Here is a 15,410-nt window from a genome sequence, read left to right on the forward strand (position 1 = left end):
ACAAAGGAAAGCAGCTCTGGAAACCAGTGAGCAAGAAAAGGAAGCTCTAGAAACTATGGAGCAAGAGAAGGCAGCTCTGGAAACCAGAGAGCAAGTGAAAGAAGGTTCAGAAACCAGACACCAAGGGAAAGCAGGTTCAGAAACCAAAGAGCAAGGAAGGATAGCTCCAGAAAGCAGGAAAAAAAGAAAAGCAGCTCCAGAAACAAGGGAACAAGAGAAAGCAGCTCCAGACACCAGAAAGCAAGTGAAATCAGCTCTAGAAACAAGAGAGCAAGAGATAGAGGGTTCAAAAACCAGAGATCAAGGAAAAGCAGCTCCAGAAACAGGAGAACAAGAGAAAGAAGGTCCAAAAACCAGAGAGCAAGGGAAAACATCTCCAGAAACCAGAGAGCAAGGAAAAGCAGTTCCAGAAACCAAAAAACCAGGGAAAGCAACTCCAGAAACAAGAGAACAAGGTAAAGCAGCTCCAGAAATGAGACAGCAAGGAAAAGCAGCTCCAGAAATGAGACAGCAAGGTAAAGCAGCTCCAGAAACAAGAGAGCAAGGTAAAGCAGCTCCAGAAACCAGAGAGCAAGAAGAAGCAGCTCGAGAAACAAGAGAGCAAGAGATAGAAGATCTAGAAACTAGAGAACATGAGAAAGCAGCTCCAGAAACCAGAGAGCAAGAGAAAGAAAGTCCAGAAACCAGAGAGCAAGAGAAAGAAAGTCCAGAAACCAGAGACCAAGGGAAAGCAGGTTCAGAAACCAAAGAGCGAGGAACGATAGCTCCAGAAAGCAGGAAAAAAAGAAAAGCAGCTCCAGAAACAAGGGAACAAGAGAAAGCAGCTCCAGACACCAGAAAGCAAGTGAAATCAGCTCTAGAAACAAGAGGGCAAGAGATAGAGGGTTCAAAAACCAGAGATCAAGGAAAAGCAGCTCCAGAAACAGAACAAGAGAAAGAAGGTCCAAAAACCAGAGAGCAAGGGAAAACATCTCCAGAAACCAGAGAGCAAGGAAAAGCAGTTCCAGAAACCAGAAAACCAGGGAAAGCAACTCCAGAAACAAGAGAACAAGGTAAAGCAGCTCCAGAAATGAGACAGCAAGGAAAAGCAGCTCCAGAAACCAGAGAGCAAGAAAAAGCAGCTCGAGAAAACAGAGAGCAAGAGATAGAAGATCTAGAAACTAGAGAACATGAGAAAGCAGCTCCAGAAACCAGAGAGCAAGAGAAAGCAGCTCCAGAAACCGGAGACCAAGGTAAAACAGGTCCAGAAACCAGAGAACAAGAAGCAGCAGCTCCAGAAATGAAAGAACAAGAAAATGAAGGTTCAGAAACCAGCGAGCAAGAGAAACCAGGTCCAGACACCAGAGAACAAGGTAAAGCAGGACCAGAAACCAGAGACCAAAGGAAAGCAGCTCCAGAAACCAGAGAACAAGGTAAAGCAGCTCCAGAAATGAAACAGCAAGGAAAAGCAGCTCCAGAAACAAGAGAGCAAGAGACAGAAGGTCTAGAAACTAGAGAACTTGAGAAAGAAGCTCCAGAAACCACAGAGCAAGGAAAATCAGTTCCAGAAAACAGAAAACCAGGGAAAGCAGCCCCAGAAACCAGAGAACAAGAGAACCCAGATCCAGAAACCAGAGAGGAAGGGAAAGCAGCTCCAGAAACCACAGACCAAGAAAAAGCAGCTCCAGAAACCAAAGAACAAGAAAATGAAGGTCCAGAAACCAGAGAACAAGCAGAAGTAGGTCCAGAAACCAGAGAGCAAGAGATAGAAGGTCTAGAAACCAGAGAACATGAGAACGCAGATCCAGAAATCAGAGAGCAAGGTAAAGCAGCTCCCGAAACAAGAAAGCAGGAGAAAGAAAGTCCAGAAACCAGAGAGCAAGGAGAAGCAGCTCCAGAAACCAAAGAACAAGCAGAAGCAGGTCCAGAAACCAGAGAGCAAGAGATAAAAGGTCTAGAAACCAGAGAACATGAGAACGCAGATCCAGAAATCAGAGAGCAAGGTAAAGCAGCTCCCGAAACAAGAAAGCAGGAGAAAGAAAGTCCAGAAACCAGAGAGCAAGGAGAAGCAGCTCCAAAAACCAGAGAGCAAGCAGAAGCAGGTCCAGAAACCAGAGAGCAAGAGATAGAAGGTCTAGAAACCAGAGAACATGAGAACGCAGATCCAGAAATCAGAGAGCAAGGTAAAGCAGCTCCAGAAACAAGAAAGCAGGAGAAAGAAAGTCCAGAAACCAGAGAGCAAGAAAAAGCAGCTCCAAAAACCAGAGAGCAAGCAGAAGCAGGTCCAGAAACCAGAGAGCAAGAGATAGAAGGTCTAGAAACCAGAGAACATGAGAACACAGATCCAGAAATCAGAGAGGAAGGGAAAGCAGCTCCAGAAACAAGAAAGCAGGAGAAAGAAAGTCCAGAAACCAGAGAGCAAAGAAAAGCAGCTCCAGAAACCAAAGAACAAGCAGAAGCAGGCCCAGAAACCAGAGAGCAAGAGATAGAAGGTCTAGAAACCAGAGAACATGAGAACGCAGATCCAGAAATCAGAGAGCAAGGTAAAACAGCTCCAGAAACCAGAGAACAAGAAAATGAAGGTCCAGAAACCAGAGAGCAAGGAAAAGCAGGTCAAGGAGGCAGAGCAGCAGGGAACATGGTTCCAGAAAGCATAGAGCCAGGGAATGCAGCTCTAGAAATCAGAGAGCCACAGAATGTGGCTCCAGAAACCATACAGCTAGGAAATTCAGGTCTGGAAACCAGAGAGCAAGGGGAAGCAAGTTTAGGAGGCAGAGAACAAGGAAACATGGATCCAGAAACTAAAGGGCTAGGAAACAAGGGTCCAGAAACCACAGGGCAAGGGAATGTGGATCCAGAAACCAGAGAGCAAGAGACCTCAGGTCCAGTAGGAAGAGAGAAAGGAAAAGTAAATTCAGAAACAAGTGAGCAAGGGAATGTGGATCCAGAAGGCAGAGAGGAAATGAAAGCGGATTCTAAGAGGAAAGAGCAAGGAAACACAGATGGAGAAGGTAAAGAACAGGAGAAATGGGATCCAGAAGGCAGAGAGCCAGGAAATGCAGAAGCAGAAGGCAGAGTGTTAGGGAATGTGGATCCAGATGGCAAAGTAGAGGATGTGGATCCAGAAAGCAGACAGCAAGAGAATGCAGAACCAGAAGGCAGAGAGCAAGATAATGTAGAACCAGACAGCAGAGAGGTAGGGATTGTGGATCCAGAAGGTAGAGAAGTAGAGAATATGGATCAAGAAGGCAGAGAGGCAGGGAACAAGCATTCAGAAACCAGAGAACAAGGGAACGTGTTTCCAAAAGGCAGAGACCAAGGGAAGCCAGATCCAGAAGACAGAGAGATAGGCATTGTGGGTCCGGAGATCAGAGAGCAATGGAGCATGAATGTAGAAGGCAGAGACCAAGGGAATGTGGACCCAGAAACCAGAGAGGAAGGGAACGTGGACCCAGAAACCAGAGAGCAAAGGAACCCAGAAGGCAGAGACCAAGGGAATGCAGACCCAGAAACTGGAGAGCAAGGGAATGCAAATCCAGAAACCGGAGAGGAAGGGAACATGGGTCCAGAAGGCAAGGACCGAGTGAATATGGACCCAGGTGGCAGAGACATAGGGAATGAGGCTCCAGAAACCAGAGATCAGGGGACTGTGGATCCAGGAAGCAGAAAGCAAAAGAACATGGACCCAGAAGGCAGAGAGGTAGAGAATGCAGATCCAGAAACTAGAGAGCAAGGGAACTTGGGTCTAGAAACCAGGAAGCAAGAGAACCTGGGTCCAGGAGGCAGAGAGGTAGGGAAAGCAAATCCAGAAACCAAAGAGCAAGGAAACACAGATTCAGAAACCAGAGAGAAAGGGAGAACAGAACAGAAAGGCAGGGAGCTGGGAAAAAGAGATCAAGACAGCAGCCAGCAAGGAGAAACAAATCAAGAAGGTGAAAATGAACAGGAAGTCGTTCTGTTCTTGCATTTACCTTCTGTGTCCTCTGTAATTCATCCTGAGTTGGACACAAGAAAAGAAGAAGAAAAAGAAGAGAAACAAGAAATAAGACCTGCTATTTCACAGAACTCATTTATTGCTGAGAAAATAACAACTAGGGATGATATCTCAAATAATGTATACACAATACAAGAGTCTGAACCACAGAAACAAGTGGATAGAGAAGAAGCAGCAAGTATGAACTATAACATGCCTGCCGAAGGCATGACTGTCAAGGCAGAGCAATTGCCGCTTCCACAGATACCCAATCTCAGTGGAGATAGTGGCTCAAGATCTACAGTGGTGCAGACAAAAGGAAGAGAAAACCTGGGGAATGTGCAGGAAAGAGAAAGTGAACTAAGTGAAATTCTGACATTACCTGCTATGCCTCACTATGAATTAGACAAAGGATTAGAAATCAAGGATGAGAAACCAGAGGCAGCAAGATCCTTTCTTTCAACCTCACAACACATGGAATCATCCAGTGCAGAGGAATTAAAATACCCAGTGTCACCTTCGAATGATATCTCAAGCGATTTTGAAAGAACAAAATGCATGACCCAGGTTGAAGAAGATAAAGCAAATATTTCTGAGAAAAGCATAAGGCATCCCAAGTACAGGGCTGTGGAGGCAAAGAAATCGCCCTCTTCCCATATGCTCGAAATAAAGAAACGGCAAGTGCAGGAAACAGTCATGTCCCTGAGCAAACGACATTTCTATTTCATTTCCTCTTCAACTCACTTGAAACTAGAAACAATAAAAGAAGAGGATGAGGAGTCAGAATTAATAAAATGTGATGTACTACATCCTGTGTCCCAGGAGTTATTGCTTTCAGGACAAATGGCATCTACAGAGTCTACTGCTAGCCAAATAAAAAGCATAAATCAAAACCTACCACAGAAAGAAGACAGAGTACAAACAGTAGCCACAAGTAGCTTAATGCACCCTGATGGGGTGGTTTTCAAGGCACAGACATCAGCACCTCCACATGTGCATGGATTTACAGAGCAGAGTCCTCTGAGTGAGAGAAAGGAACCACAGTGGCACACTGAAGAGAAAGTAGGACAGAAGCAGAAAGGAACAGCAGATCCTGAAGAGGCTCCGACAAAAACTTATCTTTCCACATCTTCTCCAGCTCACCAAAGATCCTTTCCCACACAGTCAAAGCATCCTACATCAGCAGATACTTTGCTGACTAGCCATGCAGACCCAAATGAAAGTATCAGCTCACATAATGCCATATTAAAAGCAAGGCAATTTGTGCCATGTAGAGAGGCAAATGGCAGAGGAAAAACAGAAGATGCAACAGGTAGGATGCTGCCTGGAAAAATGGGTTTCAGAGGAGAGACCAATCCACCCGCACATCTGTGCAACAGAAGGAAAGCACCACTGAGTGTTAAAGAGCAAAGGAAAGAGGCTCAGGAGGGGAAGAGTGAACCAGGCATGATTCGGAGGAAAAGCTATGCTTTATTGCCTTTTCTGTCTTACTTGAAATGGGATGGGAGCACGGACGAAAGGGAAGGCACACCAGAAAGAACACAGTTCCATCTTCCAACACCAAAGATTCAGGATCCGTCAACTTCAGGCAAAAAACCATATACTGAAGCATTGGATAGCTGTATGCTAAGCTACAGAAAAGAACCAATACAATCTACTACACAACAAGGAGAGAAAGACAGAATAGATATGCAAGACAAAATGCTTCCCGAATGTATGGACCAGAAGGTAAGGAAATTACCACTTCCACATGTACTCAGCATCAAAGAGTTGCAGTGGAAAATTAGAGAACAAAAGAGAAAGATGGAAGAGGAGCAAAATGAACTAGTTGCAGGTCTGACAAACAGAGCTACAAAATTGTCCCTCCCACAATTACAGTTCCGGGAATTATTGGATGCAGGAAGAATAGCATGCCCAGAAGCAATTGTTGGAGAACTTTCAAATGAAGTCAAAGAATTTAAAAAACACATGCTACAGAAAGAAAAGGCTAGAGAACAAGTTCTGTATATGAGTAGTACAGTGAATCCTAACATGTATTTAAAAACAAAGAAATCACCTACATTACATACACACAATTTAGGAGGCCTTCAGTGGCAAACTAGAGAGCCAGAACAGAAAGTCAAGGGAATTCAAAGCAAGCCACTAGTGACACTGACAGAGACTTCTGCTTCTAGACCTCGCACACTTTACCTTGGAGTGAATACAGGAATCAAGGAAGAAAGCACACCAGTGTTAACAACATCCTCTTTTCCCACAGAAAACTTCCAGAAATCCTTAGATTCTGAAGGGGGCATATATATAAAGCCAGCTACTGGTGATATTTCAATCAGTCTACAAAAAGGAAAACAGGATATGCCACAAAAGAAGGAAGAGGATGGAGTACAAATAGTAAACATCATAATGTTCCCCAGACATCCAGAAACGAAGGTGCAGGAATGCAAAGACGAAGCAGCTGTGGTTTTGACCAAATCCTCTACTTTATTAGCTCCACTTCACACCAAAGTAGATAAAGAAATACACGAGGAAATGCTGAAACTGGTAAGGTCTGTTTTGCAGAGAATGTCAAATATGGGAGAAACAGCACCTAAAGATTCAATGGCTGGTGAAACCATGGAAGATATTAAAAACAGAAAGCAAGAAGAGAGGGACAGAGAAAAAATGGTAGACAGGAGAGGCACAGATGTCACTCTGAAATCAAAGAAATCAACTCCTTCCTGTAAAGTCCACAGGACAGAACTGCATGTGAATATCAGAGGGCAAGAGCAAAAGGAATGTGAAGGGCAGGGTGAGCCACAAGGTACGGCTCTAAGAAAAATCTATGCTTCCAAGACTTCTCTAGTTAACCTTAAACTGGATAAAGGTATACAAGTGCAGGGAGAAAGACTTGAAAACAAAACATTATCTCTTGTCCCACTAATGCTTTCAGCATTGTCAGAAGCAGAGAAAATAGCCGACTCAGAGCCAATGAGTAGTGACGTAAGAAAAGGAAAACACAAATACACATTACAGGAAGAAATGAGGTATAAAGTGAAGACGGTGGATCTGAGCATAAGGATGCATGACAACGTGGCAAAAATTTCACAGATTTCACCTATCTTTAATTCAAATGCATTTGTGTTGAATATCAGAATGTCAGAGAAAAAAGAGAATGAAGGTAAAGGTGAATCATGTGTGGTTCTGACCAAAACTTTTCTTTCTATACCATCAGCACCTCCCTTTTATCTGGAATCAGGGAGCAAAACAGACAAAGACACACTAAAAATTACAGAATCCTCTTGTCCACAGCAAAATCTGCAGGAATCCTCAAATGCCCAGAAAATAGCAAATAAAGAACCAGTTGAAGTTGATTGTAAAAATATTACGAAACACACAGAACATTACGTGTCCCCCAAAGAGGCAGAACAACCGTGGACTTCGAACTTCATGATCAGTGTCCAACAAAGGAATGAGCCTTCCCGAGTCAAAGAAGATCAGAACATTTATTTTACAGGATTCGGTACTATAAGAAGTGGAAAAGGGCTGGAGTGGTTCTTTACAGAGCAAAAGGCTAAGCCAAAGCAATATGAAAAAGAAACTCTAACCACATTTCTTTCCTGCCCCACAATGGATGCAACTAAAGTTGGAAATCTTAAGAAAGAAACTGAAATAATGGCTAATTTCAACCAGGAAGCAAGCCCCAGGGGTTCAGTTCCATTGCCAGTGGAAATAGCCAGGGAAATATACGTCACAGTTGGCACTTCTGTAGGTACAAAAGGGTTTTCTGCTCCAGCGAGAGACACTCGTCAACCAGGAGCTTCATCAAGAGCATCTCCAGGATCTGTGGATTCATGTAAACTTGATAAGTCACAGAAGGATGTACGAAGGAAAAGTAAACTTAGCAGAACGGGGAAAACCACAGTGGGCCCCAGCCTACAAGTATTACCAGGAACACACATGGGTGTTACAGAGTCTGGTGCCAGAAGAGGGCAAAAAGAGCACACATTGCTTGCTTCCGAACACAAGGAGCATGTTGTACGGTCACTCCAGGATTCCCTTCCCTGCCCCTCGACCGCTCAGCTTCAACGTAGAGATCTGGAGGATGAAGGTGAAACTGAGACAGACATCACTATAAAGCTGGAACAGAAAAAATTAGAAATGGGAAACAGCAATGTTGTGACTCAGGAAGAAAGCAAATTTAAAATGGACACTTGTAAGGCCGTAGGTCTGGAAGAAGACAAAACAGGAATGCTGAAGCGTGCTGTCAATCTAGAGAAGGAGAAAGTCACAGCAGGCCCAAGTAGCACTGTCAACCTGCCTGGATCTCAAATGAATCAGGTAATTGCTCATATAGACAACAGCTGCATGGTCAAGCAAAAGCATAGGAGGAAACGAGAAGTGTCTGGTTCAGAACAAATCATTCAACTACAAAAATTTCTTCAAAGAAGTATTCTGGATTCATTTTATGCCTATATTCCTTTTACTCCCAAATCTGAAGGCCAGAAAGGTAGAGTGATAATATCAGGCCTGGAAAAAGAATTGAGGCCCAAATATTTAACTGTGAAAACCCCAAATCACCCAATTCCGCAGGATGCAGGCATCACAGGACATGGGAAATTAGAGTGTGGCACCAACAGACCAAACAACATCGTCTCCTGGAGTAAAGGTGCCTCAGGTATCGTGATCAGAAGTCTTACGATTTCCATGATGAGTCCGCCTCACACTGAAGAAACAGTGGAATCTAAGACAAACGTAGAAAGAGAAAAGAGAAGCTGTCTTTCTAAGTTCCAGGAGGAACCACCACATGTTACTCTGATTGTTAAGAAAGACACCTTAGCAGTTGTAAAAGGGGAAGATAATTTTACAGATACAGTTGCACAAGATTCCCGGCCTTTTGTGGTAGATGAACAACAAAGGCAGAAACTTCCGAAGTCAGAAGCAAACCTCAGAAGGGAAATAAGTAAAAGGACTTTACCTCCACAAATGAAAGAAAGCATTGCTCCTTGTCATGATGTCTCAAGGATCATTAAAAAACCTGACTTGCATGTGCCTGACCAAGAAGGAAAGATACCAAACTACACTCTGACACCAACAAAGTGTCCATTTGTGTTTGAAGATCCAACGAAAAAGGTGGAAAATCACATGATAAGGACTGTAAGAGTTAATACTGCACCTCTAGGGGTGGAGCAACTGCAGCGTGGGACTCGGCTGTTTGCACCCGTGGAATGTGCCTTGCTACAGAGGGGAAGAGATGAGAGTGAGCCAGCATGGGAAACGACCACTCAAAAGGTCCTCCAACAGCAGCAAGAAGCTATTCCAGGAATTGTGCCCATACCACCTCAAGTTAAAAGTAGTGAGATTAAAACTGTTGCATTTAGCAGAAGTGCCAAATATTTACTCCCTATTTTTGAAGTAATTAAAAATGTATTTGAAGCTCAGATAAAAAATATGTTCCAAGATAATGTTGCTTCTGATAAACTGGGAAAAGTTCAAACCTGTAATCCTGATGAGTTGAAGTCACGATCTGTTCCAGAATGTCCAGGCACATCATCAACAATGTATACCCAACTGCAGCACAAACCCCTTTTGGGGCATTTTACTCTTGAAGAAAAACATAAATTCACTAACCATTTGGAGTTAAAAGCACTCGAAATAAAACAAAATCTGATACCGGAGGTGGCAAAAAAATCCTCACAAAAGTTCAACTTTTATCCAATCGGGGCTATTTCAAAAGATAATCGCTTTACTAGATTAATGAGTGTTGTATCTCCAGAAGGGGTTGATAAGGAAGAACTTAATTTGGACCACAAATACCAAAAAGACGCACAGTCTATCAGCTATAAGAAGACACCAATTGCTAATGTTTCAAGTGACAGCAAAGGGGTCCTTACAAAGTTCAAGACCACTGGAAAGCTACAACGTGGGAAATCTCCAGTGCCTGCTGCTGAAATGCCATTGCCCCATGTTCTCCAAATCTACTCAGAAGAAGACAAAGACAAACTTTTCATGCACTTTTCTATGAAAATATTGGAGGTACAAATGAGAACATTTCCCAAACCTGTGAGAGAATCTTATGCAATGGCCAGTGCTCGTGGTAGAACTAAACCTTTATGTCTCTCTCTTCGTTCTGTGAAAGTACCAAAACAGAAAAACAGAATCTTCTTACTTTTTGACGAAAAGTCTCTTCATCAAATAGACCTGGATTTACAATACAAATATCTTCGTTTTCTCCAAGGGCTGCCTGTGGAAAGTATGTTCCCTAAGCCAAATGCTCTTCCCAAGCATATTCTTAAATTAAACACAACTGCAGGATGTAAGAAAGTAAATGACAGTGGAGAAAGTCATACTCTTTCCATTGATACAGAACTGTTAGAACAACATATCTCTTTCAAAAAGCAGAGTCCTCATGAAAACTCTTCACTCATCAGAAAATTCCTGGAGCCAACTCATGTGGGTGCTTTTGACCCTGGTCTCCACAGCGGGGTGCAGAAAGATACTAGTCTCCACAGCGCGGTGCAGAAAGATACTAGTCTCCACAGCACGGGGCAGAAAGATACTAGAGTTCTCACAGAGTTAGAAGCCCGTGTGACCCCAGAAAAAGAGAAACAGTATCGTGTCTGCTTTCAAGAAACAAGTATCTATAAATCTTTTAATTTAGGGACTCAGGAAAAGGTTACTAGTTTAGTTGGTTCACGTTCAACTCAGATTTCTAAAGATATTACTGATATTCAGACCATTAATGAGAAGTCAGCTAGTTTGGAGGAATGTCCAGTTCCTGAAGTGCGAGAGAGTAAGAGTAAGGAATGTATGTTTTTAGAAGCCAACTCTTACTTAAGTCAAGACTCGCAAAACATTCTAGATGAATTACAAAAAGGCATTCCTTTGGAACATCTCTCCAAGAAGAAAGAAACCACTACTCAGTTGAAGCCATTTTACAGGGAGGGTTCAGGTTTTCATCGTATTAGTACCTGTAGAAGACATACCTTCATTGTGACATCACCTTCCTCTGAATCGCAGAAAAGTAGGAAACATAGTTCATCTTCCAAAGGGCAGTCTCCCGACATGTTGTGCCGGAGTTCACTAAAGGCTGCGGAACTTCAGTCCACCTCGTCTTCCCTATCCTTCAGTGAGGAAAAAAGTTCATGCACAACAAAGAGCGGAACAAGTTACTCTTTAGCTTCCCTGACTGAAGCAAACATTAAATTACATCTTGCACAAAACCAAGACAAGCCTCACAGGCGTTCAGAATACAAAAACAGAAAGAAAGGTAAATTTGATGTATGCAGAAGGAACAACGTTCGTTGGGACTGTGATCACAGTTACACACACAGTAAAGACAAGCACGTAAGAAAGAAGAAAGTGAGGGATCCTGAGTCAGAAAGATTAGATTATTTCCAGAGCAAACAGAGATCGGCAGCAAAACCTCAGCATGGGGACACCAGCTTCCATTCTGAAAGAAAACAGAGCCAGCCGTTTTTTTACGTCTGTACACCAGCAGATTCACTGGATGTTGTACCCAAAACCATTCGCTGGCCTATCCCCTCCAAAACCTTAAAGAAGAGAAGCTTCAGAATTCCCATGGTGGCAAAGATTTCGAGTCCTTGGAACATATGGAGTTCCTCCAAAAAGCTGTGGGAGTCACTCACAGGGTCCTTCCTTTAGTACAGCTGAGCAAAGCGGATGTTCCCATCTCCAGAGTGCCCTGAAGTGAGAAGCTGGCCTCTGTGATGGTATCCTATGAGAAATAAAACAAGAGAAGGCAAATGGTTTCCTCACGAGGTGTTTTCTTAGCTGGTAGGCTTTGTTTCTGCAGTAGACGTGGGCAGTGGTCGTGGGAGGCTGAGATGGAGAAGCCGTTGGCTAGCTTTGATCCTACCGTGCCTGATTCTCCTTTAGTTTATGCATCCTCTTCTTGTTCCTGAGAGGGGAAGTCCACAGACTCAGAAGTCTTCTTTCCACTCTGCATCACTGTCTGAAGGGAGAGTGGGAGGATCTGTAGCCTGTAAGTGAGACTGAGGGTATCTAGAGATGTAGGAGCACAGGGGTGCAGAAACTGGAGTCAGGTAACAGTGAAGAGTCTGTGATATCAAAAACTGAGTTTTGTCCATCGGTCGGTCTGACAGCCAGATTGACTATCTTAATACTTTTTGTTATAGAAGATTCTGCACACACAAACACACACAGAAGTGTATGACGGACTTCTGTGTACCCATTAACTAGACTTCAAAGTTTTTTAAAAAATAATTTATTGAGCCGGCGCCGTGGCTCAATAGGCTAATCCTCCACCTTGCGGCGCCGGCACACCGGGTTCGAGTCCCGGTTGGGGCGCCGGATTCTGTCCCGGTTGCCCCTCTTCCAGGCCAGCTCTCTGCTATGGCCAGGGAGTGCAGTGGAGGATGGCCCAGGTGCTTGGGCCCTGCACCCCATGGGAGACCAGGAAAAAAGCACCTGGCTCCTGGCTCCTGCCAGGATCAGCGCGGTGCGCCGGCTGCAGCGGCGGCCATTGGAGGGTGAACCAACGGCAAAAAGGAAGACCTTTCTCTCTCTGTCTCTCTCTCTCACTGTCCACTCTGCCTGTCAAAAAAAAAAAAATAATTTATTTATTTGAAAGTCAGAGTTACAGAGAGGGAGAGACACAGAGAGAGAGATCTTCCATCTGCTGGTTCACTCTCCAAATGGCTGCAATAGCCAGGCCGAAGCCAGGAGCCAGGAGCTTCATCCTGGTCTCCCACATGGGTGCAGGGACCCAAGAACTTGGGCCATCTTCTGCTGCTTTCCCAGGCACATTAACAGGTAGCTGGATTGGAAGTGGAGCAACCAGGACATTCACTGGTGCCCATGTGGGATGCTGGCATCGCAGGCAGTGGCTCTGCCCACCTGGTATACTACAACATAGGGCCCAAGACCTCAGAATAGCAACCTGTTGCCAAACATGCCTTATCACATTCCATGTAGTTCTCCTTCACTAGTACTTTGAAATAATTCCTTGACATATTTTACTATAAATATTTTATTATGTATTAGATATGAAAGGGTGTATTTATTTAGAGAAAAAGAAATCACCATACATTTCTATTTTTATTTATTTATTTTTTTGTTACTTCCTAAATTTTATTCTAGTTTTTACTATGACTTATGTCCAGTATTGGCTAAGAGTGGTTTTACATTTTTTTAAAACTTGTATTTAATGAATATAAATTTCCAAAGTACAGTTTATGGATTACAATGGTTCCCCCCCCCATAATTTCCCTCCCACTTGCACCCCTCCCATCTCCCACTCCCTCTCCCATTCCATTCACATCAAGATTCATTTTCAATTATCTTTATATACAGAAGATCAATTTAGTATATATTAAGTAAAGATTTCATCAGTTGGCACCCACACAGAAACACAAAGTGTAAAATACTGTTTCAGTACTAGTTATAGCATTACTTCACATTGGACAACACATTAAGGACAGAGATCCTACATGAGGAGTAAGTACACAGTGACTCCTGTTGTTGACTTAACAATTTGACACTCTTGTTTATGGCATCAGTAATCTCCCTAGGCTCTAGTCATGAGTTGCCAAGGCTATGGAAGCCTTTTGAGTTTGCCAACTTCGATCTTATTTAGGCAAGGTCATAGTCAAACTGGAAGTTCTCTCCTCCCTTCAGAGAAAGGTACCTCCTTCTTTGATGGCCCGTTCTTTCCACTGGGATCTCACTTGCAGAGATCTATCATTTAGGTGTGTTTTTTTTTTTCCAGGGTGTCTTGGCTTTCCACGCCTAAAATACTCTCATGGGCTCTTCAGCCAGATCCGAATGCCTTAAGGGCTGATTCTGAGGCCAGAGTGCTGTTTAGGACATCTTTCATTCTATGAGTCTGCTGTGTATCCCACTTTCCATGTTGGATCGTTCTGGGAGAGAGGTTTTTCCATCTGCTGGTTCATCCTCTAGATGGCCATAATGAGCAGCACTGGGCCAGGCCAAAGCCAGGAGCCAGAAGCTTTACCTGGGTCTCCAACATGGATGCCAGGGACCCAAGCACTTGGGCCATCTTCTGCTGCTTTCCCAAGCACATTAGCAGGGAGCTGGATTGGAAGTGGAGAAGCCAGGACACGAACCATTGCTCGTGAGGGAGGCTTGTGAGGGACGTCACAGGTGGAAGCTTTACCTGCTACACCACATGGCTGATCCCTCTTATCACCTTTCAGTAAACTGCTTTTAAATGTTTTTATATAAAGATCAAAAGTAACTCAATATTCCAATAGTTGATCAACAGCTTGAAAAATTCAGTTACTTTGGCTGACCCTGGCAATTTCACATCTCATTTCATCTGTAAACACCAAACTCCATCAGAAGAGGAGCTAACAGTTCTGGTAACATACAACCTGGCAAATTGGGATGCAAGGCATCTGTGATGTCACACACAGGTGTCTTTGCTATTTGTGGTAGTGGTATAGGTTTGAACACTACAAATACAAAAGTCCTGGTGAACTCTGTCATGAAATCCCTTTGAAATAAAAAAAAATGAGATAAAGCATACACACTTTGTTTTTTGGTATAGGGCATCCTTTTTGTCTAGATATTGTGGTGAAAGATTTATCAGCTTATAATTTTACACACCCGATGAGTAGAAGCCTCATCCATGGCCCAGTTTCCTGTACCATGCCGTTTGAGCCTCATTTCTCCTCCGCTATGAGCATTCCTGCAGTCCTGGGCACTGTAGGGAGATTTCACATCATGCTGTAGCCCCTGGCCTGAACCCTTCTGTTACCACCTGGGATGTGATCTCCACAGTAAGCAGACGGCTTCCTCGCAGCTGTTTCTACACCAGGGTGGCCAACATAGCTACCCCAAACCGAGTGTTAACTACAGAACTATTTAACCCGTGAAATCCAGCCTGAACAAATCCCAAGTCAACTTACCCTGAGTCCAATCCCCAGAATGTTTGCCACCTCTTCAGTCTCGTGATGGAAAGTCAGAGTGGAAAGAGATCATACTTTTATCTGCAGCAAAAAGTATGTTACTTTTACAATTTTGGGAGGCCTTAAAGCTCAAAATTGTTTAGCTTTTATAGTGTACCTATTTATGAAAAACATGATATTCACTTAATACTTTTCATATTCTTACATTGAATATTTATGTGCTGGGTTTTATCCTGGTACTGGGCCTAACAAAAATTAACAAAGTACAATCTTGACTTGAAAAGCTCACCATGTCAGGTCAAGAAAGAGAAGCAGACAGTCTCTTGAAAGGCCCATAATACAACACACACACACACACACACACACATACCACAGCCTGGTGACATTTCATTTCAACAGATGTGTATATGTTACTGGTATCTTCACTAAAGAAAGCAATTCTGAGCTCACAATTATTTGACCTAAGTTATCCATCAAAAGCTACCCATTTGGAGAAGAGGTTGACAAGGTGCACACCCAAGTCATGTCTGTTGCTAACCCACATGGTCTGGTTCCTTTAGAGACACAAGACT

At 43.4% G+C, this 15,410-nt stretch overlaps 1 protein-coding gene across 1 annotated transcript in view; it reads left to right on the plus strand.

Annotated features, from left to right (window-relative positions):
- Nucleotides 1–11,719, plus strand: part of CCDC168 (coiled-coil domain containing 168) — a 40,738-nt gene extending 29,019 nt beyond the window's left edge. Inside the window, exon 4 of the mRNA XM_070048596.1 lies at nt 1–11,719. This exon is cut by the window's left edge and continues 17,172 nt beyond it. Within this exon, the coding sequence (XP_069904697.1) occupies nt 1–11,590 (11,590 nt within the window). The 3' untranslated portion in view covers nt 11,591–11,719.
- The last annotated feature ends 3,691 nt before the right edge of the window (nt 11,720–15,410 follow it).

This window comes from Oryctolagus cuniculus, chromosome 9, assembly GCF_964237555.1.
Source record: "Oryctolagus cuniculus chromosome 9, mOryCun1.1, whole genome shotgun sequence".
NCBI lineage: Eukaryota > Metazoa > Chordata > Mammalia > Lagomorpha > Leporidae > Oryctolagus > Oryctolagus cuniculus.